This window comes from Culex pipiens, chromosome 1, assembly GCF_016801865.2.
Source record: "Culex pipiens pallens isolate TS chromosome 1, TS_CPP_V2, whole genome shotgun sequence".
NCBI classification, from domain to species: Eukaryota; Metazoa; Arthropoda; class Insecta; order Diptera; family Culicidae; genus Culex; species Culex pipiens.
Genome location: NC_068937.1, coordinates 69034339 through 69059361, shown reverse-complemented (window position 1 = coordinate 69059361; position 25023 = coordinate 69034339). Strand labels below are relative to the sequence as shown.

Here is a 25023-nt window from a genome sequence, read left to right as displayed (position 1 = left end):
CAGCTTGGTTTATTCTACATCTACCCGAAATAGTTTAACGCCTTCATTCCCGTAACAAGGCCTTGGAGTAACGATGGGCCAACTGTTACGATGGAAAGTTTAGACGGAAGTGGTTCCGGCAGGATTCGTTGTGATGGCCCGAGCTAGTGAGTCGAACCCGACACGAACTACCAACAACCGGTGCCAATTGTTCGATGGATGTTTTCGCAAACAGCGCAAGGGTTACGAAGAAGTTCACGTGCCGGCGTTGAAGCCATAATCCTTCGAAGAGGAACTGATGGTCATCGAGAAACTGCCCATGTACGTGCAACTCGTGTTCGCCGGCTTCAAAATGCGCAACCGAATCCAGAGTCGCGACGTGCAACCAGCTGCTAAAGATAACGCTTAGCGAGATTGAACTTATCAGCATATTTTCGCTGTCCTGTGAGTTCGGCGTCCGCGAGGAGGAAAGACTCAAGCTGCAAAAGCTTATGGAGCGGTTCCCGTTCCGGATCCCACCTCAATGAAACTCGATGGCTTTGCTAGCATCCCGTCTGCTGCCTGATAGCTACGAGATCGTCCTACATCGCGAGTGGGCCCAGCTGGCGGACAAGTGTGCGGTGCAAAATCTTTGGCGCCGGAAGTCGGGTTACGTAGTACCCGGCCAACGCCACTAAGTGGCCACTCTCCCGCGAAGGCGATCGATCGGTGCGATCATTCTCGAAAACAATCAACAAAACACAGCTGATTCCAATCCAACATAAATAATTACAAACAAGCAGTGTTGCGAAAAAAGTTTATTTTACGAAATAACGAGGGGTCCTTCAATTTTACCGTGACTTTGGACATTCACGGTTGTTTCCCGGTTCACGGTGAGGAACACATTTTGCAAAAGTTTTTCCACCGAGTGTCTTGTCGTGTCGTCGACTATACGCTCCGAGATTTTGGTTGTATTCATTGGGAGCACCATGCTAAGAGGGTTTGGTACTCCGGGACCCTCTGGGATGGGACATTGTATTTCCTCGAATGCCCTCGACACTATTTGCCGTGGTTATAGCGCCACAACTCGCTCAGATATGTGGACATAGTTTTCTATATCTTAATTTTGAAGAATTAGCTAGATAGTTGAAATACATTTACGGAATAAGATCGTGAATGGGAGATGGACCCCCGACTAGACAGAACTTTTACACCCTTAGGTCAGTAAACTCAATCGGACCGCCCAAGTAACCGCGAGGCACTAAATAGCGGCATTAAATCAGCATTATATTGGCATTTAATACCAGCAAATAATGCTTCAAAACATTAAATCAGCACTTTTCCCTTGAGAAATATTTCAAGTGGCGCACAGTGATGCTGATTTAATGCCTCACCGAAAGCTCCAACAAAAAAACTGCTTTATCGACGTCAAGGCTGAGGGAAAAAAAAGGACAGCTAGCTGCTCCACACACTTGGTGGTGGGCCTCCTGTTTTTTTTTCTCCTGTTGCGTTTCATGTGTGAGTGTGACACTTTGATGTTATTCTTGCATTTTTCTCGTCGATCTCCAGGATGCGCGCCAGTTGGCTGGCGCGTATTCTGAAATGAGTGTTTGTTTTGAAAGTTTTAATCGATGTGGTTGATGCATCGAACATTAATGAGACTTTCTTTCTGCTGTTTAGAGCTTCTGGTTCATGAGAAAAACCCGTTGTCATTTCGTTGCACGGAAATTAAAGACAAAACACTCAGCAAATCGCGGCCAGCCAGTCAAGTGTCAATCCAGTCAATCAATTACGGAAGGCTTGGGGTTAATAGGGACAAGTAATGGCTAACGGCTAACGTAAACTGTTTTTCCGAGGAGTGCTTGGTCCACGGGTGGCAAAATTTCACAAAGTGTATCAGACTTCCGGAAAGCAGCTTTTTGCTTGCGAGAAAAGTCATTCAATTTACCAGAGAACTTTTGATAATGTCCTTTGTGCTATGGGCATATGTTTTGAAAATAATTGGCTTAATTACAGGCTGCAGTTTTCCACAAAAAAAAAACACTTCAGTCAGCGGGAATTGAACCCAATTCACGCAAAAATAAAACTGTTGCACACTGGGGGAAATGCGCCTTAGCCCGCACGCTTATTGGAACGGTATAACGGGAGAAGGATTAAAGTCAATAAGAGCGTGCCTGGCTGAAATGTTTCCCGTATGAATGGGTTACTTTGTTGATAAACATCAAATGCTTTGAAGCACATTTTCAAGGTCGTAAATGGTGATTTAATGCCAGTTGTAATGCTGCAAAGTCTTGGTACTTTGAGGCATTCGCAAAGCTTATTTACTACTTCAAAACATTCGAGTGCTGATTTAGTACTGAATAAATACTTCAATTTAGTGCTTGTGGTTACTTGGGCGTGTACGTACGTTGAATGTTTGTAAAAGTTGGTTTTGCAAGCCTTAAACTAGACATAATCTAATCACAATATCTATTTCGCTAGTAAATCAAGTTTTTAAATTTTCCCACTGGAGCCCGGAGAATGTGTCAAATTAGGGATTATGACCAGGGCTGTGGAGTCGGAGTCGGAGTCGGAGCCGGAGTCGGTGGAGTCGGGTCTTTTTGGGGACCTGGAGTCGGAGTCGGAGTCGGAGTCGTCAAAACTCGAATAGCTGGAGTCGGAGTCGGAGTCGGAGCTGGCTAAATTTTATGAGCTGGAGTCGGAGTCGGAGCCGGAGTCGTAAATTTCTGATAGACCCGGAGTCGGAGCTGGAGTCGGAGTTATCAATATATTTTATATAAATTATGAACTTATGTATTGTTCAATATTTGTTATAATTCAGGTTAATTACCAATTTTTAAAATTTATTTATTGAATCGCGTGCACTGCGTTGACATTTTTTTTAATCAATTTATTTTTTGGATCAAGATAATTATCAGATGTCATGTTGTTTTTGAAGCATGGTGATTGGAAAGCTCTTATTGTGTTATTTCACTAAGATCACAGCATGACAATCTGTTAATCCTCTCTTGTCAATGTTTGTATATACTAAACTATAGTTTCATAACTTATACAATAGTAAACAATTGTTACTGTGTAGTCAAAAAAATTAAACATATTTAAATAATTCCTTACTGCCTCTTATTGCTTATATTTACAGTATTTAAAAAAATTATTTACACCCCTTGGGCCCTATGCGCATTTTGTGATGAAACATGTAAACAATTCAAAGTTTGACAAAAACCTAGTACTACGTTTTATTCAGAAACTCATGCCGAACATTTTGCTACAAAATGCTCATGAAAAAATAATTTCTATAAAAAGTTTTATAACAAATACTATTACAGAAATCAAAAAATGTGCAAAAAAAGTTTGTACACCTTTCGAAAAATTAACATAAATAAAGTTATTTGTTGACAATTCACCATAACTCCAGTCTCCCAACTCCAAATAGGCATACTTGACTGATTAAAAAAATAAAAATCTGGAAATTCTATATAAAACTTATCTAAACTTAATTTTGAAAACTTTAATTCAACTTAATGTCAATATATTACCATAGAATTGCTAAGATTTTAAGTAGATCCTTTTCAATAGAAAATAAAGGTTCACTATCGGTACTAACGAAAAAAAATATATTTAAAAACATTTGTAAAATTGACATTATAACTCTACTAATAAATTATCAACTATTATACTGCCCCTTATCACATAAATGTCCCATATGCATTTTCATCGTTTTTGAGTTATTGATGCAGTTTGATTCAAAATCGTGTGCTCTTTCAAAAGAGCATATAACATCCAGTACTTTTTTCTAGAAATTAGAAATGCGTTTTTCTCAGGGACATTTATGCAAACATGGGCAGTATCAATCTACTTCTTGGAACGCAAAATGCTCATTTTGTATGTGAATAAAAATAAATCAAAGTGTCCTGCTGAAAACATTTGAAACAAACAAAAAATATCGAAATTAATTTCCAACTAATTTCGAAATAATCATTGAATTTATTAGATATATCGATTACCTCAATGTTTACAATTTCTCATAAAGTGTTGATCCTTAAGGATCCACTACACGTGAACATTTTTTGCTTCGACTTTTTTACGGAAATTGTCATAACTCTGAAAAGAAAACAGTTCCAGAGTTTTTTTTTTGAAAAGGACCAATAAACTATTGTCTTTCATATGTTTATAGGACCTAATAAAAAAACTCTAGAGTTAGAGTCCCACTTTTGGCATTAGGTCTTGTAGAAATGTTATGCAAAGTTAACAAAATTTCCAACAAGTTTTTTTTTGGCTTTTTGAAGAAACTATTGAAACGATCAGATTAGTTTAGGTCTTGTTAACTTGCATAACTTTTCTACAGGACTTAATACAAAAAATGGGACTCTAACTGTTTTCTAAAAGATTCTAAAGATTAGGTGTCGGAGTCGGAGTCGGAGCCGGAGTCAACAATTTGTGGAAAGCTGGAGTCGGAGTCGGAGTTGGAGTCGGCTAGAGTTGGAAGGCCGGAGTCGGAGTCGCAGCCGGAGTTATCAATTTGTGGAAAGCCGGAGCCGGAGTCGGAGTCGGAGTCGGCTTAACTCAGAAAGCCGGAGTCGGAGTCGGAGTCGGAGTCGCTTGAAATATGACCCGACTCCGCAGCCCTGATTATGACATTCGGGAAAATTGAATTTTCGGGGAAGTTTATGACAATCGATAAAATGATTTTCGGGGATGAAGAATATTCGGGGATATGGGATTAGGGAAAGTGGCTTGAAAAGCTCGGGGATATGGGATAAAGCCACATTCATCAAGGGTTTCCAGCAAGCCCTCAGACTGGCAAGTAATTATTAATTACCTTGATTTTAAGCTGGTAATTCGGTAACTCATTAATTACTTAGTAATTAATGTTAATAATAGTAACTTTAAGTAATTATTTGGTAATTAAAGTAATTTTTAAGTAATTAAAGTAATTTAAAATTTCAAAAATGGTACCTGTTCAACGAAACTTTGTAATTTTTATTTTTATTTTTTTTTTTACTTAAAATGTTAAACAATATATAAACTATAGTTGGCCTTCTCAGCTACCCTTTAACACTGCGGGTTTTGTAAAATAGTTACTTGTTGACTCGAATTCGCAAAATAGTTCTGGCTGTCAAAATGCTTATGCACCCTTTTCAAATGTTGCTCCAGAATTGTTTATTTACCTTTTTGTTTTTCCTTCTAATAGGCAGCCAACATGAGGTGGATCAAATATTTAAAACCGAAATGTACTTAATTTATATTGATAAAAGCAAAGTTTTGAAGTGGTTGCAATTTGGTAAAAATTTTCATAATCTGCAGAAACTGACAGTCTTGAAATATCTCTTATTAATAAGCTAAGGAGTTTTCCTGAAAAATTTGTGATCATTTCTGAGACCAATGTCAAAAGGTTAAAAATCAAACTTTGTGAAATTAGAATCGACTGAAATTCAGATGCAGAAATTAAAATCATCGTAAATGTCACATTTCACATTATCCGCATTTTTAGAAACGGATTTGTTTTTAATATGATGCTTGAGAAAAAACCAAAATAATGTCAAACCAATTTGAAACCAATTTTCCAAACACATTTTAAAATGCAAAACGAAATTCGGAATCGAAAATGGCTTAACGTTTTTTGATGAATTTCATAGTTCATAGTCGAAAAATCAGGGCCAACAAATTAAATATTGTAATGGCATTTGACTTGCATTAAACTGAAAACTATTTAAAGCTAATTAATTTAACATTTTTTCATATTTTGAATTAAAATAGTACAGTAAACAGTTATTTATTAAATTGAAAGTAATTAAGTAATTGATCATTTTGGCCCAGTAATTTGAGTAATTAATTGACAGACTGGCAAGTAATAAACGCTTCTGGAAACCCTTGACATTCATTGCCATGCTTTACGAGCTAAATTGCTTAGCGGAGGTCTTTTCACGGGAAACGACTGGTCGAATTGAAGGATAATGTATATCTAGCGAATCTTCTCATTAAACAATTACAAACAAAGAACAATGAAACCCAGCTGTAATGTGTATCAAATACTCGACAAACGAGAAAAACGATCTCGACATTTCAACTACATCATCTAACTGCACGCAAAACCGAGGGGGATGACACTCCCGCGATGAGCTCGCGATTCAACTGCGATGACCTTCGATGAACGCGATCTGCCACGATTGCCAAGAATGAGCGCGATCTGGCGCGATTTCACCGCGATGTGAGCGCGATGTAGAAAAATCGCGCGATGTGAGCTGTACACTGCTCGAATGAGTTTGACAGCAACCAAATGACAGGTCTTGCTGAAATTCAATTCGAGCAGTGAAAGAGCAAAACAAAACAAAATAAACACGTGGGAAAAGTGGATGTTGGAGGATAAATTTTCCACCGGATTTCCAAAACCAGGAAGAAGGACACCCGAAAGCCCGCCATGAAAGAGATGGACGGCGGCCTCGAGAATTTTCGCCGAAGAAGACCAAGCCGGAATGACCCCTGTGAAAGGCGAGGAAGTCACCGCCGTCGATTCGCCAGCCCAAGCGACATCCCATGTCGACGCTCCAGATGAGTCCTTGAGCTGGAAATCGTCGTGGAACCCGCACTCTTTGAGCCCAATTCCAACCCGATCCCCTGCCTTCCTTGCCACATTCCTCCCAGATTATGGTTTTCGTAGAATCGGTGCCAGAGAACGTCATCCAGACTACGAACAACCCAATCAGTTAGCTGGACGCACAATCGCTCGAGCTGGCCGGTTGATTCGGTGGTTTTGCATACACGCCGGCGGCCACGACCGCAACCAGTAAGGCCACGAGCAGTGCCGCGTGCTGCCAGAGAGAAGGTTTCCGATAAAAGTAGCAGTGGTATCTCGTTAAGTAACAGCCCGGCAAGAAGCAGCTCGAGCTTGAGTGGCGGAAGACCCACGACAACGACCAGTAGCAACAACCGAAGTGATCCGCTGTACCACTTGCAGCAGCTGTAACTGTGGCCACGGCTGTTGGAAATAGCAGCAGCATCAGTTCCGAGCACGATAAGCTGCTCAACTAGCTATGCAACCAAATAGCCCAGGTCCCCCCGGATATACCACCATTCAGCTGCGGACGGACCGTCGTCCAATGGTAAAAGACTGCCCTACATTGAGGACTCACACGTGCTCGTAGAGCCCGGCGCCACTTGACTACCGTAATTAACATTCTCGCTATTTTTCTTCTTTGCACATTTTTCAGACGCCGAACTTCACGAGGTCACGACATCCGGTCGGACCTACTGCCCATGCCCACGCGGGTTTGTCTAGGTGCACGTGTCCAATATCATTCAGCATACGGCTATAGCGCACGACATGAAGGACGACATGGAAAGACGACACGAGGACGAACGAAACCATGTCGGAGTGCATCGTAGAAATCAACCCTATCTGAACCAGTCGCTCGAGACGGTCAACCCGGAGGATGGTTTGGTGGTGGCGGTGGACGGCTCGCGGGTAACCATCTACAACTACGATGGGTCGAGTGCATCAACGCGCTCAACGGTTGCCCCGATATACCGATTGCCGATTGGTAAGCAAGTCGACACTATAATAATCTTGCTGAATCTAAAAACGGTTCTTTAAAAACCATTAGGAAATGGCAAACAACCTCAGCTGTCAGGACCTTGACGCGTACGCGAACCTAATCGGCATGAACGAGTTCTGCAAGACGCGATGGGCAGGCAACCAGAACCAGCTGGTGACGTCAGGGACGTCGTCGCCAATCGGAGACGACCTGGCCGACGTCGAGCAGTGTGATTTTCGGCAGAAAGCGGCCGCGGCTGGCCATCCGATGACATTCGACCCGAACCATAAGATCTCGGACAAGCTTCGGCTGCGGAGTTGCTCGAGAGGATGGTTCGGCGGAGGTGGCGAACGGCTCGCGGGAAACCATGTGCAACTACGAGACATTTGAGTGAATCGCCAAGGTAATCCACGCGAGCTTGTACACGTGATCGTCCAAGAGTTGCTGCTGCCGAGCATGTGGAATCGGATACACTTTTTATACCACTAGAAACGCCGTTTGACCAGCTTAGAAAGACCCCAGCTCGGAGCAGTAACCGCGCATTCAGTAGAAACTTGAAGAAGCAGTTGAGTGTGCAATTGTAGTAGTGTTCAGGTTCAGGCTTCGCTTAAAATTTACCAAATCTGAAATATAATGTGTTTGATCAAATAAGCGTTTTATAGATTTAACAATTGAGCGGGACCAAACCCAAAACTACTTCCAGCAGTACGCCGAAGCAAACCGCGGAACGTTCGGCGTTGACCAACTTGACGATCTGGACAACAAATTCCTGATGCTCACGCAGCGCGTCAACACCGTCTTCGCGGAGGCCGCCTTCCAAAGCATCTCCTGCGACCTTCTCCACTACCTCAAAGACATCCCCGAAAGGTGCCACGAAACCTGGGTCAAATCACCAACTCGAGCGCCCTCCAGCTCGCTCGAATATTCAATGGAACCACCATCTACTGCATCGTAGTGGACGGAACGTTCGGGGTCTTCTTTCGCCGCGATTTCGGCTTCACCTCAACCGCCTCTGTCGCCTTCATCGGTATCCTATTGTTCCAAATCATTAAATATTTGACCAACATCACCAAAAACATCAGCCAGCAGAAACGCTGAAAAAACTTCATCAACCGAATCTACTTCGCCTTCACGACGTGCGTGCTCTGCTCGAACATCTCCATCGTGCTAGAACAAAAGATCCTCTCGTACGTACTGGTTAGCCCTTCCTGTTGGCCATCTACAACGTCAAAAAAGCAACCACGATTTTTGCCTTGCGCTGGTCCGCCCTTTCCAAAACTACTCGCACTAGCGTTGCTCGGAATAGCGCTGGTTCGCATCTGCAGTGGGCACTTCCGGTGTCACGAGGAGCAGGGCAACTGCACCGACTGCCTGGTGAACGTCCCGGAAGGCGACCGGATTGGGTGCCGGGGTGCCGGTCAAAGCTGTGGTGCTATAACCCACTGAGAATTTTGGCTCGAGCCTCGAGTCGATCTGGCTCGAGATCGAGCCTGAATCGAGTCGAGGCTCGAGCCAAAATTCTCAGTGGGAAGTGGAATTTGAAACGTTGTATTAAGTTTTGAGGTCGTGTGGAAATTTGAAGGGCAATGTGGTGAATGTACTGCTGATGCGGTAAGGACCGACGGTCTTGCGCCCTTGGACACTTTGCGTTGGCGCAAAAAAAAGGCAACCTGCATCACCTAGCCACGCGTGCCTGGGTCGTCAATGGCCTGCTGTTGATCCGCTCGGTAAACGCGTCGCAGCACATCTTGTTATTCCCGGCCATCAACTCAACCGCGATGAACGCGTCCGGGCAGACTCACGGTACGTTGACGCCGTGCCTTCACGTCCTGCTGCTCGATGCTCATCTTCCCATCATGACAACTCGCACTCCACATTCGACTCTCCTCCGGATTTGTTTGTTCGGATTCTCCTGCACATCGTCACGCTTTTCCGGACCGCCGTTTGGCTAACGTTCTCTTCGACTGCAAATTGTCCTTGTCCAATTTGGCGGAGCCTTTGACGTCATCTTCCGGTTTGTCACCTGTGGCAGTGGAGTCGTTGTCGATTTATTGAGTTTTTTTTTTCAGCTTTTCCTTGGTTTTGGTCGCATTCTTGATGATACGGCGTCGTATACGGCTGCTTAGTGGTTTTAGGGAAGCTCAGCCGGAAGTGGACGTAGCCGTAGTCTGGTTTAGGGCTGCATTTTCGTTGAATCGGGGGTTGCAGTTTTTGAACTCAACTTGCCCAAACGAAAGGAAACAATAAACAATTAATAAAAACCGAAGCAGGCTCCAGGTCATCGCAGACGAAATAGTTCCGGCCTGGTTCCGGCCTTAACAATCCCGTTTTATGATTCTACCGCAATCCGTCCTGAAAAAAACAATTTAGTTTATTTACATCATTCTGCTCGAATCAACAAAAGTAAACATTGAAGCAGTGCGCCCAATTTCATGGGAAACTGCTAGAACGAATAATTTCTGGCAACTCTGACTGCATGAATGAAAATTTTCATTCGAGCACGATCTGAGCACGATGAGCACGATGAGCACGATGAGCGCGATTTGGCGCGATTTGGCACGATGAGCTAAAAACGACCGCGATGAAGGTACGATGAGCAAAGATGAAGGAATTTGGTGCGATTTGGCACGATTTGAATGAAATCGCGGAGTGTCATCCCCCTCGCGCAAAACTGCCAATGCGAATTTACTGACCATTGGTTTCAAAATTTTGAGCATCGAATGGTCATAAACGATCATGAACGTTCGATGCGCAAAGCGCGTTGACCATCCGAAGTTCAACGTGTTTTTCTGACATTTTGACAGCTCTTTTGAATGTGTGCGTGACATCACACGCAGCTGTTTACTGCTTGCACTATTCATCACTAGCGCCGCCACCGTACATCATCACGGCTAGTGCTAGTACCACTTTTCGCCACCAGATGGATTCAGACATCCCCAGGACGCAAACCAAAAAATAGCAGAGAATATTTATCAAAACAGACAATTTATGTGCCGTTAACGGTGCACATCAACCATAGCTTTTGCACCCAGATTTTTGTTACAGACAATTTAGTACACGCAAACCTTATCCGGTGAACATCGGATGCGCATTCGGCTTTGACCATTCGATGTTCATACCTTTGAACATCGAACGTTCAAATTTCGTAAACATCACCAACACATATCAAACCCATTTAAATGTATGTGTGAGCCTCCCTATCGAACTGCTGTCTTCCTCTTCTACTTTGTTTTAATAGCGGAGATTCTTCCTTCTTCACGTTTGACAGTTGGAATTTTTTCTCGCGCAGCTTTTTGTTTTGCCCGGATTAAATCCGCAGTTTTCCGGATCTTCCTCCAAAAGTTCAGGTCCCAGTGTGTTATAGTCAGTAAGTTTTTTGTTTTGTTTTTGGTTTCTGTGAGAGAAATATTATTCATTTTTTTTGCTTTTGTTGACGTTCTTCAACTTTGTGCGCGAAACGCTCGAGGTGCTGTAAGAGTAATTCAACGAGCGCAAAGGGCTACAATTTGCGACGTGATACGAAGGGCCGGCAGGAGGAGGAGCAGGAGCCTGTCACCTCGCGGGTTCGGGATCTTCGCTGCTGATAGTTCCGGCAACCTCCAGTCAGAAGAGATCCAAGCCAGCACGTTCCGACCGAAAGAGGACCCGATTATCAGGAAGGGCGAGGACGGAGGATCGAGGCGATTCGAAGAGTTCAAACGAACGTTCCTTCTTCTTCTTGGTCACCTTGACCGTGTACATCAACTCGTCGGTCTTTCTCCAACTTGCCTGATTCAATTTCGTACAAACCTGGATTTTTTTTCTTCGACCTTTTGTCATGGAGTTTCTTATACGATCCAAATCGGCGGAATGGTGGAGACTGTCGACGGAACGGCGAATCCAAGGAAAATCGTCTCGGCAGTGATACTCGCGTTCCGTCTGTTGGCCACCACTTGCGGCAAACGAAACCCTTTTGTGTCGAAAAGCTCGACTGATCAACCAACGTCGTAGTCCTTTGCCGTTCCGTCGACAGTCTCCACCATTCCGCCGATTTGGATCGTAGAAGGAACTCCATGACAAAAGGTCGAAGAAAAAAAATCCAGGTTAGTACGAAGTTGAATCAGACAAGTTGGAGAAAGACCGACGAGTTGATGTACACGGTCAAGGTGACCAAGAAGAAGAAGGAACGTTCGTTCGAACTCTTCGAATCGCCTCGATCCTCCGTCCTGTAGAAACCTTTTCGAATCGCTCGCACGATCACAAAATCCACCCCGCAATTAGGACGATCGCAGCTCATCCGTCGGGTTCACCGCTGACCGAAACCCTCGCCCCGATCGCGGAAAGACTTCAATAGCGGAACTAGTCGGGCCCCGTGATCTGGGTCCGGGTTTTGCCGAACAGCACGACAACGACGACCAAACAACCAACCAATCAAACGGGTTCATACACTGTCCTGTTGTTGCGGGTAAAATTGCTAGTGATTTAATTAGAATTTATTCAAAGCAATACATTTTTCCAGGTTCATCGATTTGGCCCTTTCAACATTACCATCATCGAGAGGGTTTCGAGAGGGAAAATTTTTCGCCGGAATCAGTTGCATCCATTAGATCGGAGAAGTCAGTGCTACTCGTGCGAGTCGAATTCATCGACGCGGAAATACTGCTGTTGGGGTGCTTCTCTAACTTCACCAGCGCTTCGAGGAACTGAGCAACGTGTCCGTCGCCATGGCAGAAGCTGCCAGATAAGAGGAAGTCGGTCACCACCGGTAGCTTACGACGTAACTGGTCAATCGAAGTCCCTGCATCATCAGCCGGCAAAGCCATCGCCGCGTTGAGAAATCGAACGCCTTTTCGAAGCGGCACCTGATATCGCACTCAATGAAGCTCGCAGAAATGGGTCCCGTTCAGGTGGTATAATTCGAGTACTAGCCGCTCAAACGCTTTCAGGCGGACCTACCCCAACCAACCCATCCAGATCAATTTACCCGTCTCAGGAGGTGGGTAAGACGACGTATTACACAGCAACATTCTGTTAAACTGCTTCGATACTGCTCAGCGGGGGTGGCCACTTGAGCTCGGCACCAGCTTAAACGATTAATGGTGTCGCTTTTGTTGGCCGCAATACGCCAGAAACGTGATCGACTACCGGCGCAAAAAGTCCTGCGTGATCCTGCAAAATCAGATTCTAGACTCGTGATATAAGTGTGTCAAAAAGATGACCAAAAACTAAGATATACTTGGAACTTTGGTAATAATTTGTTAATCAACAGGAAAATTGATTTCTTATGTTACACAACTAATAAAAACAAAGTTATTTTTTGTTCGTTTCGATGTATTCTCTTTTGGAGGAATATTTATCAAAACAGAGAGTTTATGTTGTTGTTAAACCTTAAATTAAACTAATTCTTTTGTAATTTCAGTTGATTTAGTTTAATTTTTGTTAAACAACAACAAAAATGGTCTGTTTTGATGAATATTTCCTCCATCATTTTGGTTTGCGTCCTAAATATCGATTATATCCATCTGGTGGTGAAAAGCGGTACTATCGCTAATGCAGAGACGTACGGTGGCGCCGCCAGTGTTGGATAGATGAAACCACAAAATTCTGCGTGCGACGACACGCACACATATAAACGAGCTGTCAAATTTTCCAGAAAGCACTTTGAACATCGAATGGTCAATTCGTGTTGCGCATCGAATGCTCATGATCGTTTATGAGCATTCGATGGTCAAAATTTCGGTACCAATGGTCATATAATTCACATTGGCTGTTTTGCGTGTATCTTCAAAACTACGGGTACTATCGAAATATTTTTTTATTCATCCCCTAAAGTACTGTCCACAAAGCAATTTACAACAAAGTTTGATTAATTTTACAATCCCGTTATTGCAGGATTGGGTTCGTAAGTTTGACAATTTTGGAATAAGAAGACAACAACTTCCTTAGTTGCTGTGCACCCTTAAACCAATATTAAAACTAAATCAATCAAAATTACGATTGAGTCAGTTTATTTTTGGTTTACCAAGAACAGAAATTGTATTTTTTTTTATAAATATTCCTCCCAAAGAGAAAATATTATATTGAAAAACAAACAACAGCTTTTTATTTGTTATTATATAACACAAATTTCTAATTTTTTATATTAAATTAAACACACAGCTTTTTAGTCATCTCTATGACAAGAATCAAGAGTCAGGAATCTGGTGCTACGCAGTAACTGTCCGCACCTCCGCCGAATAGTTCCGAAGTAACACACACGAGATGTCTTTGTTGTTGTCAACCGGTTCCTCGACTTGGTCGTGCCGGCCAGGTCTGAGTCTTCTGAATGGGCTTTTGAGGGACGTCTTGGTGGAAGACTGTTAGAGAGGCGGCGAACAAGACTGGCAGGTCTACCGATGGCAACGGAATACCACGGCAACAGTAGCCTGCCGAAGCATTGGCTTGTTCTTGATTGGCTTGTTCTTCGGTTTGACCTCCGCGGTCGTAGATTCTTCCCAGATTTGATCGTTTCTGGTCCGCTCGGGACGCCTCCGCACAAAAATTAATCACCGATGCCAAGCTTCTGCAGATTGCGTAGCTCAACCACGTCCTGCTCGTTCGTAACCAGCGGTTCCAGCTTGACATCATCAAACGAGTTGTCCAAGTTGCTCCCGGCTACGGCTGATTCGATCGCGGCCAGAACTCCGTCGTTCTTGTCCAATGCCGGGGGAGGTTGCAACTGTAGCTTTGGTTTCCGCTTGCCAACTCGGCCTGCAGCGATTTGATTTGGTGCAGATTGTGCTCGCTGGAGTGGACTTAGGCGTGGATATTGGCGTGGCCCTTGTCCCGCTGCTGGTAGCCATCGCGACGAAGCGCCCCCTCCCGGCGTTCGCGAACCCCACTCAAAACAAACCCGACAGCACCGGCACATCCAGCCGTACTTCGGAATCGACGTCACGTTTCGTGGTAGTGCCACCGGCCGCGGCGATGCACGGGTAGTAGAACAATTTTGGACATCTGGGGAAAAATAAGTGTTTTGAATCTCTGGACCGCGATGTAGCTTGCGTATCTACCTTGCACAGCAAAGCAAAAGTAGCACTTTTTGCTTAAGGCCTGCGCCACGACCACCTCCAGGTTGCTGAGCGTCCCCGTGGCCGCGCCAATGCCCACGCCAAACGACCAGCTGGCACACGACCGTTGAGTGTAAAAGTATCCGCCGTTCTTGATCGAGTAAATCACGTATGGCCACCATGGCCACAGTCACGTACTCGGCGTTGATAATTGGGTTTCTGCGGAAGAGAGATAGAGGGTTTAGTTAGGTCGCCGGTCAAAAGGTCACAACCATACGCACTTACGTTACGTTCAATCCTTTCTATCGTTTTTTGCTGCTCAGCAGCGGCGATATTCCGAGCGTGATGCCACCACCACCGCTGCCCGTTTGTCCCCCTGACTGGGACTGCGCCCGGAGAATCCCTCGTCGTCTTCCTAGGACTACAGCGCGGCCGCCACCGTCGCTTCGACACTGTTCTTGACCTCGATCCGTCCATTTCGCCCTGGCCCAACTGGCTGCGTTCGCCGAGCGCGCACAGGCGCACACTTTGCCAGGGTACTTTTCCGGAAAGTAGGGAGATTCTTCCGGCACGGGCATCAACAGGTCCGTGTCAGTTTCCATAATTTCGGCCGTCACGACGGAACTGCTGGCCGAACTCGGGCCGCCGCGGATTGATTTGTCCGTGAGGGAAGTACCATATTGCTTAAATCTAAAAACGTTGAGGGGAGAGAAACCGAAATTAATTCTCTGGGCTACGGACGGGAACCAATTTCGGACACTCGCGATGCGGTGAGCACAAAATTACCGGCGGAAACTTTCCTGGACCGCCTACCGTTGTTGGCCGAAAAAAACTTGCAGAGCGAGCACAGCCTACCGCGACAAAAAAACAAAACGTCAAACTGACCACAGAGAAGAACGAGCTATCAGAAAAAAAAAAATCTTCGGTTGACTGTTCGGTTTGCACAAATATCACGCATACTAGAGCATGAATAAAATCGTATGATTCAGAATGCGGTGGTGTTGGTGATTTTTTAAATGCTTTGAACATCCGATGGGAATAAATTTGAACATCGGATGGGTAAGGGCGATTGAGCATCCAACGTTCACCGGAATTTCTTTGCGTGTGGGTAGAGAATTAAATTTAATAGGCTGAACAGAAAACGAAGTGTCGATAAGATAGACTAACAAATATTTTAAGAATCATTCGTCTAGTATGTTCCTTAAAGGAACGAGTTCACTGATTCAGTGTTTGCTTGTCTCTGGAATCAATACGATCCTAAAGAATTCAGGGGCCTAATTCAAACAGGCTGGAAGCAGACAAATTTTATATGGCTTCACCCATAAAGTACATCACGCAAAAATCAGCACAAATTTACCCCCCCCCCCTCCTCCCCCCCCTTTGTCACGCTTTTCCTATACTTATAACATGCAATGTCACACTTGCTCAGATCCCCCTCCCCCCTAGAGCGTGACATACTTTATGGATGACGCCTATGTTGTTGTTAACTCTTTATTTCTAGCAGCTTTAACCTATGCGGTCATTCGAAATTTTATATGGATAATAAAATAACAACAACTTCTCACTACGTTAAACATACACGCCATATAACAATATTATTTAAAACGATAACAGTCATTTTATATTTTCAGACGCTTATCATGAAGCCCACTCTTATTTGCTTTGTGGCATTAATTCTGATTTTTTTGGATGATAACCATTGTGCTGCACAGTCCAATTATGCATCACATGCAAACAGCATAGAATACCAAGGAGAAGGGCTACCTGAAGAAGCAACATTAGATGGAAAGGTAAGAATTCTAAACTGCACTTAAGCGGCACCGGTGGTATAGTGGTAAGCGTGATTGCCTCTCGCCCCAACAGGCATGGATCCAATCCCAGTCGACGCCATCGAGATTTTCAGAGATGAAATATCCCTGATCACGTATTCCGTCGGAAAGGAAGTAAATGTTCGCCAGGCACTTGTCGTCTTTCTGCATGGGAGGGAAAGAAATGGGATAGAGCTGAACCAGTAATAACTTTGGGATAACATTTTTTGATATGTGAAAATACTAGGACAATTACATTGTTTGTTTTTTATAACAAGATTTGTTATTCGTCGTTATGATTTTTTTGTTATTGGATTGTTATTGTAATAACAGAGTAATAACATTTTCAGTTATTCTGCGAACAAATCTTTGTTATTATTTTTTGTTATTTTAACAACTCATCCGATCATCCCAATAACAGTTGGCGGTATTCTTCCATATCAAAAAACGTTATTCCAAAGTTGTTTTGGCTTTCAACCAATGTCATACCAATAACACATTTTGTTATGATAACATAAACTGTTATTAAATCCTTATGCAAAAAAATATTGTTCAAGAAGATTCGATAACACTTTCTGTTATTTTAACAGTATTTGTTATTGAAATGGCATGAATTTTGTTATTACCGTCTGCCCGGGACGCTCTGCTGCCGATTTCGTGCAGAATTGCAGAATTCTGCAGTACGGGAATAGACCTAATGTTATTACAAAAGCCGACTCGGTCCTAACCAGGTCCCAGTACCGAAAAGGACCTAAAAAAATAATTTTATGAAAAAACAAAGACATCAAATACCGTGACCAGCTCTACTTGCTGCATTTGGCTAAGGGCGACCAAGGCTGATCTGTAGGTCTTCTTTACAAAAAATGTCGCCCTCCTTAAACATTTGGCGCCCGCTCAGGGAAACTTTGCATTTTGCAAATTTGCTAAGTTTCCAAGTTGCGCCGCGTTTGTTATGAATATACACTCAACCCCCGATGGTTGGTCACTTTTTCGTTTGACACTTTTTTAGTTTGTACCCCGTTGGTTGGTCAAAGTCAAACTAAAAAGTGACGAAGTGTCACTTTTTACACGGCGCTCACGCACACTATCAAAACACACGTTTGGTAGTGTGCGTGAACTCCGTGTAAAAGGGGTGTCAAACTAAAAAGTGACCCCGTTCGTCTGACAGAAAAAAAATTAATAAATGAATAAAAAATCTTGTTCAATTCATATTCATTAGGGTGGTCCAAATCTGGACTTTTTTGGGGCTACCCCCTGAAATCAAAGATTAACCCATCACTAGGCTAAATTCCAAATTTGAGCTCATTCTGACCACGGGAACCCCTCCCTCCAATCGCTTAAAGTTTGTATGGGAAAAATCGTCAAAATGTATGGAGAAAAGCAACTGTTTTACTTTTTTACCTGTGGAAGGCGCCATAGTTATCCGATGCTTACCATTTCTCAAATGTAGAACCTTCATTATATTTAGAACAACTTTCCTGAAGACACCATATTTTTAGGATTTTTTCCCGCGAAGTTATTAGCGCCCAAAACTGACCATTTTTGCGCGGCCAGCTGTAAGGGGCTACCTAACAACGATGTTTAATTCCAATTCGTACACGCACGTGCTCTCTCTCAGGTTCAAACTCTCTCACGAGTTTGCTTGCCTGCCTGGCTGCCTGCCTGCCTGCTTACCAACAAGCGCGCGCTGCTTCTCTGCTTGGAATTTTGTCGTCGTCGTCGTTTTCGTTTGCTATCCGCTGCGCTGCGTTTCTGGCATATTTATTATAATTTTCAAGATACATTTCGATATTTATTTCGAGATATAAAATTAAATGTAATATGCGATTAACAATAGATATCATATTATCAGGGCGTGTTTGAGAGAATACAAATTTCGATAAATTTGTTCCTCCATGAATTGTCATCTGATATGTTATGTAATTGAAATTTATTTCTAGTTTTGGTATCATACCAAACTCAAGACTGGGATTTTAACTCTTCTAGAAAAAATATAAGACTTTTTTTTTAACTTAGTCAAGTATAGATTTCAGGAAGAACAATACACTTAGACAGTTCATCGATTTTGGGAACTGTTTGTTTTCACTTTTGTATACTATCAAACAAGCTTAAAAAGAAAACATTTGAAGTTTTTTCGTAGCCCTATGATCACGATTATTTTTCATTCCATACAAAATATTTTAATCTGCCGAAAATATAAAAAAATTCCTTACAACAAATTGCGGTATATTTGCCTTTGACGATTATTAAAAGTTTACGATTCCGAAACATCCAAAAAGTGCAACGATGTCTAAAAGAAAAGCCTCAAAAATAGAAATTGTTGAGCTAGGTAGTTTGAAATCTGTAATCAAATCGCCTTCGAATGGACAAGCAGTTGGTCGGATGATATTTAGAGTAAAAAACAAAATTTGTATTACCTGAAGATTTTTTAAAATAATTGAATCATTCTCTCTAATGAGCATATACGAACAACTGCTTGTAATGCTTGGAAAAACGAACAAATCTTGTTCATTTGCTTAAATTTTTTAAACGAGGCTTAGCCAAGGCCTAAGTCTTTTATTCAAATTATTTTTTTTAGTGCACTTTTTTCAATTTTGACATAATCTAAGAATTTATATGCTAAATATATCTCAAAACAAACCTGCTATTTTAGTTGAAAATTATAATAAACATGCCAGGAACGCAGCGCAGAAGATAGCAAACGAAAACGACGACGACGACAAAAGTCCAAGCAGAGATTCAGCGCGCGCTTGTTGGTAAGCAGGCAGGCAGGCAGCCAGGCAGGCAGGCAGCCAGGCAGGCAAGCAAACTCGTGAGAGAGTTTGAACCTGAGAGAGAGCACGTGCGTGTACGAATTGGAATTAAACATCGTTGTTAGGTAGCCCCTTACAGCTGGCCGCGCAAAAATGGTCAGTTTTGGGCGCTAATAACTTCGCGGGAAAAAATCCTAAAAATATGGTGTCTTCAGGAAAGTTGTTCTAAATATAATGAAGGTTCTACATTTGAGAAATGGTAAGCATCGGATAACTATGGCGCCTTCCACAGGTAAAAAAGTAAAACAGTTGCTTTTCTCCATACATTTTGACGATTTTTCCCATACAAACTTTAAGCGATTGGAGGGAGGGGTTCCCGTGGTCAGAATGAGCTCAAATTTGGAATTTAACCTAGTGATGGGTCAATCTTTGATTTTAGGGGGTAGCCCCAAAAAAGTCCAGATTTGGACCACCCTAATATTCATTCATAAATTGTGGTCTAATCGTTTTATTAACAAAACAAAAATGGCTTACGGTTACCCATGGGCTCAAAAGAAAGGGGAACAATGGTCAGTTTGGTCAAATCCACTGATAGGACATTGTAGTTCAAACAGAAATCTGCAAAAAAAAGTTTGTGTTAGATCTGTTAGGCCCGTGGTTGTGCTGGGCTTTTCCCGTTTAGTTCCTATTCGGTTTGAAATAAGAAGTGATTGTTTTTTTAACATGAAAATCAATTAGAAGATCTTAACTTTTTAGTATACATCAAATTTTCTCCATAAGTATACAAAACTTTTTACCTCTTTAACATTCAATGTATAAGGAAAAGTTTTTCCTAATGTATATATCAGAAAAAAATAAATTCATACAATAAACTTCTAAATATTTTATTTTAGGTGACCAAACTCGATGATCTAAGCCCAATAATATTCTTGAATCGCACTAAAGCTGCGTTAAACTGTGCTGCCGGCTCCATGCAAGTGGAATTGAAGTTCAACGAAAAGTTTTATGGAACTGCATATGCAAATTTCGATAGAAATAGCGCTTGTCAAATAACAGGCAAGGGTGACACCAGTTACAGTGTTGAGCTACCTTTGAAAGGATGTGGAACAAAACAGGTTTGATGCGAGTAATCGTGTACGATAAAGCTTACATTTAATATCTAAATACAACAGGAACCTCAGCGTGTGTTTACCAACAATATTGTGGTACGTTTCCATCCTGGCTTGGAGATGGATGGGGATGAAATCATCACAATTGTGTGCCGATATCCACCACCAGTAGCTCCAATTCCAGCGGGTATACCTGCGCCGATGTATGAATTGATGGTTTTGCTTAAATGTGAATGATAATACAATGTTTTTTTTTAGTTTGACTGACGTGATACCAGCATCCATACTCGACCCACCACTGAAAGGAATTCAAATATTGTTTATTATTTGTGCTATCATGTTTCTTACTTTACTACTTATTGGGCTTGGGGTATCTTACTATTGTTTACGCCGACAGCCGGTATCTGTTGTACGAAGGGTTATACATGTGGGAAGCGGCTCCGAGATAACAGCTCTAGAAACCGGCAGTATAGGTAAAAACGTGTTTTGTTTGTCAATTTATTTTTTTAAATATCACATATTTTAATATAAAACAAAAAATAATCGCACTCATTGCACAAATTTTGTGTTTTACCATTCAGGCAGCATATCAGGATTGAAGCTACCACACCATGCACATGTTTCGCACCAAACTCAAAGTGTTTCTGGTAGTGATGGTGCTCTAATACCCTCTGACTATCCAAGTGAATCTCACTCGGAAAATGAGGAAGTAGATACTGGATCGCTTCCTATAAGCTCACATGGTAGCTATGACAATAGCGCATTTCTGCAAGATGCATCAAGCATTTACAGTGATCATTATGGCCATACTCAAGAAATTCGAACAACAGCAAATTGTGAGATGTCCCCTAAATTTGATATCCATGTGAGAGTTAAGCGAACTCCACCACCGCTGCCGTCACCACTAACATCTGATACTGACAGTAATACCACGGTTAGCCGAGCAGAGCGGAACAACCTGTCTACAATTTTGGAGACCCACGAAGATGCAAGAAGTGATAGCGTACTAACATTTGAATCGTTGCAAGATGCTGAACAATCTCAGTTCACTTATACCCCTGAACTACATTCAGCTCCCAGATATATTAAATCGCCATCTTATGTTCCCAACATTTCAAGAAACCAGCAGAAAAATGTAACTTTTCATATATTAATTCATTATTATCATCAAACTAATATTTCTAAACCCACATTCACAGATTCAACAAAACGATTGGCCTGAAAATTATCCAGATGTACCGCAAGCATTCTCAACGCGCAGTCTTGTTTCTTTAGGAACAGAAATGACTGATACGCATTCAATGACTGAAATTGTTGATTCATCGCACTTATACCCCATTCCTTATGCATTTGATTTAGGAAATAACGAGCATATTGAACCCCAAATCATTGTAACCAGAAAAAATGAATTATCGTCTCATATTGTAGATGACGTATTTACACAAACAGTTACCGAAAAGACAACAATTGAAGACGTGGAAAAGCATAGACGCATGGTTACTGAATATAAGGCCAAACCAATGGTCGACCCTAACTGGAATGTCACTATTCGTAATTATCAGGAGTCTTCGGATCCCAAATGGGAAGATTTTTCGGATGTTTCCAGTGCTTCCGGCATGACAATAAGCCAGCCCATGGTCACCCAAATGACCATACCAACCTCTACTTACATTTCCGAGAACGATGTTCTACTGCAAAGTCCTGAGTTGGTTGGAAATGTGAAACCCATTGAATTACCGCCAGAAGATAAGACAATTACAAACTGGGATGTGCTTATTCGGGTTCTCCAGGATGTTGAAGTACCTGATATAACTATTTCTACAGCATCTTTACAAAACAATCGTGTAGCAGTACCGCTAGTGACCCAACTAAGCTATGATGATAAAGCTAAGTGGAAGGAAATTATAACTACAGAATCAACGCTAAGGTACGAGAGCCAATATATATACAGCAATTCCCCACGAAAACAGCATGGAAAAAAACAAAAGTGCTCGGATTGGGGTTCCCTGGCCGAAATAATTAGACCCGTATTTTTTTGTTTGGCCATTAGGGTGACCTACGCCGTGTTAGGGTGGTCTGAAAAATTGCAATTTTCGTCGATTTTCGCAAAAACCATTTTTTTTCGAAAAATCATAACTCCTCGCCATTTTAACCGATTTCAATTGTCTTATACGCAAATGAAAGGTGATAAGTTGGCCTTTCAAAGAAAAATAGTAAGAAGTTTCAAAAATCTAGCCTAACATATGAAAAGGGCGTTTGAAACTTTAAAATGACGATTTGACGGTGTCTGGACCAAAGAGCCTATGTCTGGAAATATTTTTATTGGATTCCCCGGACATTTTTACATAACATACTAAAAAGTGGGAGGAGTTTATTAACAGGGTTCCGAGATATGATTTTTTGAAAATATAATCCATGTTTTCTGACGAGCCGAACGCCGTCCACCGCCCGCCGCCCACCACCCGCCGTCCACCACCCGCCGTCCGCCGCCCACCACCCGCCGCCCAACGCCACCCGCCACACACCAACCCCCCCCCCCCGCCGCCAAACGCCACCCGCCACCAACCGCCCACTACCAGCAACTGCGGCTTACAACCCGCACCGATTTAGAATTTAGCTATAGTTTTTAATTTATGTAATAGTTTGCACTTTAAAACTTTAAAAAAAAAGTAGGTGAAATATTCCCAGCTTCTGCTGGGAAGTGCGTAATTCGGTATTAAAAAAAAAAAAAAAACCGGAGAATGACGAAATTGGCAAAAAATCAACTTTTTTCACTAAAACTGTGATAACTTTAAAATTTCAGCGATGACCTATACATGTCTGGGTACCAAAAGTTGCGTCTTTTAATTACGAAAATTTGGGTCATTGCTGAAATTTTAAAGTTATCGCAGTTTTAGTGAAAAAAGTTGATTTTTTGCCAATTTCGTCATTCTCCGGTTTTTGCGCGCGGCGCGTCAAAAAACACGGATTTTATTTTCAAAAAATCATATCTCGGAATCCTGTTAATGAACTCCTCCCACTTTTTAGTATGTTATGTAAAAATGTCCGGGGAATCCGATAAAAATATTTTCAGACATAGGCTCTTTGGTCCAGACACCGCCAAAACGGCATTTTAAAGTTTCAAACGCCCTTTTCATATGCTAGGCTAGATTTTTGAAACTTCTAACTATTTTTCTTTGAAAGACCAACTTATCACCTTTCATTTGCGTGTAAGACAATTGAAATCGGTTAAAATGGCGAGGAGTTATGATTTTTCGAAAAAAGTGGTTTTTGCGAAAATCGACGAAAATGGCCAATTTTTAGAACACCCTAACACGGCGTAGGCCACCCTAATGGCCAAACAAAAAAATACGGGTCTAATTATTTCGGCCAGGGAACCCCCAGAAAAATTTTGAGCCCGATCCGAGCACTTTTGTTTTTTTCCATGCTGTTTTCGTGGGGAATTGCTGTATATTAGCCTGTCCCATTTTGAGGTCATGTCGAGGAATTTCAGGTGCTCACTTCTTAAATGATAGATTATGATGTTAGGAACAATGTTTTCTTAGACAAGAAAAAATAATAAAATACTTTCTCGCACCCCCTACTCGATTTACTGAAAAATGTCACTTTTTTGAACAAATTTTCTAAAATCGCTTGGAATCAATACAAAAACTGATTCGATCTGGTGAGTATTATCTTCAAACGATAGGTTTTTGTCCATAGATTAAGATGCACTATCAATATTGGACCAAAATCTAAGTTTTTGGACTCTCCCAGGCGGATTTATGTCGAAAAAATCGCATTTTTTTGAAACTTTTTTCAGAAATGCTCATTTAATTTAGGGTAGCCTATTTTTCCCAGTAAAATCAATACATGCAGCTTGTAGGAAATTTCATGGCGAACATTTTTCCCTCTGAGAAAATGCAATTTCGACACTCCAGAGCCGAGATATTTGAGTTTTAGTGAGGAAAAATGTGCCAATTTTCAAAATTTCTCAGAATTCAGAAGCAAGGCCTACTAATTACCCGATGTTGCAAGCATGTGTCGCAAAGGTCAGGGTATGCTTTCTTATAGTAATTTTGGCCGCTGAATCCGAATCTGAAATCAAAATTCGTGTAAACAGTGATGTTATGTAACTACACCCTTTTGGAATGTTATTTGCGTGATAAAATCGCTGCCATTCAAATTGCTTGCAAGTTCGGTCATACTTTTTTCGGTTTTCGTAAATACCACTTTGATTCAGCGATTTTCCACTCTCCATATCAAAAAGATTTGTTTTGTATGGAAATTGGGGAGGAGGGGGTCAGCGATTAAAAAAAAAGTGTCCACGTGGTTTATGGATAGTCCCTAAGCCACCACCAAATAACAATATGCGATTTTTCGAATTGCTTAAGATAATCAAAACGTAAAAAACATTTAACAGATCTGTAAGTAAAAAATCAATCAAAGTGGAACGAAAACCGAGAAAAGTATGACCGAACTTGCAAGCAATTTGAATGGCAGCGATTTAATCACGCAAATAACATTCCAAAAGGGTGTAGCTACAAAACATTACTGTTTACACGAAATTTGATTTCAGATTCGGATTCAGCGGCCAAAATTACTATAAGAAAGCATACCCTGACCTTTGCGACACATGCTTGCAACATCGGGTAATTAATAGGCCTTGCTTCTGAATTCTGAGAAATTTTGAAAATTGGCACTTTTTTCCTCACTAAAACTCAAATATCTCGGCTCTGGAGTGTCGAAATTGCATTTTCTCAGAGGGAAAAATGTTCACCATGAAATTTCCTACAAGCTGCATGTATTGGTTTTACTGGGAAAAATAGGCTACCCTAAATTAAATGAGAAATTCT

General features: G+C 42.0%; 4 protein-coding genes across 6 annotated transcripts in view; 3 read left to right on the top strand and 1 right to left on the bottom strand.

Annotated features, from left to right (window-relative positions):
- LOC120424730 (uncharacterized) overlaps window positions 1–25023 on the top strand; it is a 117809-nt gene that overhangs the window by 43622 nt on the left and 49164 nt on the right. Inside the window, exons 3-8 of one of the 2 annotated variants that reach the window (XM_052708100.1) lie at window positions 16133–16308; window positions 19973–20194; window positions 20252–20391; window positions 20447–20661; window positions 20770–21323; window positions 21388–22115. In XM_052708100.1, the coding sequence (XP_052564060.1) occupies window positions 16159–16308; window positions 19973–20194; window positions 20252–20391; window positions 20447–20661; window positions 20770–21323; window positions 21388–22115 (2009 nt within the window). In that variant the 5' untranslated portion in view covers window positions 16133–16158. The remainder of the gene's footprint in view (window positions 1–16132; window positions 16309–19972; window positions 20195–20251; window positions 20392–20446; window positions 20662–20769; window positions 21324–21387; window positions 22116–25023) is intronic. The other variant, XM_052708101.1, reaches the window with a different exon arrangement.
- The window catches only part of LOC128092927 (uncharacterized), a 158775-nt gene that overhangs the window by 120732 nt on the left and 13020 nt on the right, over window positions 1–25023 (top strand). The gene's annotated exons all lie outside the window — the stretch shown is intronic.
- LOC120424731 (uncharacterized) lies at window positions 5804–8915 on the top strand. The gene is made up of 3 exons (XM_039588923.2): window positions 5804–7058; window positions 7167–7496; window positions 7560–8915. Exons 2-3 carry the CDS (start codon window positions 7440–7442, stop codon window positions 7878–7880), a joined length of 378 nt encoding a protein of 125 aa, XP_039444857.1. The 5' UTR covers window positions 5804–7058; window positions 7167–7439; the 3' UTR covers window positions 7881–8915.
- LOC120424734 (uncharacterized) lies at window positions 13495–14708 on the bottom strand. The gene is made up of 2 exons (XM_039588924.2): window positions 14522–14708; window positions 13495–14465 (listed from the first exon to the last, which is right to left on the bottom strand). Exon 2 carries the CDS (start codon window positions 14377–14379, stop codon window positions 14011–14013), a length of 369 nt encoding a protein of 122 aa, XP_039444858.1. The 5' UTR covers window positions 14380–14465; window positions 14522–14708; the 3' UTR covers window positions 13495–14010.

Excerpts from the sequence above, each read along its gene's own strand:
- LOC120424731 (XM_039588923.2), top strand. The coding sequence starts at position 7,440 with ATGGGTCGAGTGCATCAACGCGCTCAACGGTTGCCCCGATATACCGAT. Across the intron at positions 7,497-7,559 it reads GATATACCGATTGCCGATTG|GAAATGGCAAACAACCTCAG; the intron begins GTAAGCAAGTCG and ends AAAAACCATTAG.
- LOC120424734 (XM_039588924.2), bottom strand. The coding sequence starts at position 14,379 with ATGTGCCGGTGCTGTCGGGTTTGTTTTGAGTGGGGTTCGCGAACGCCG.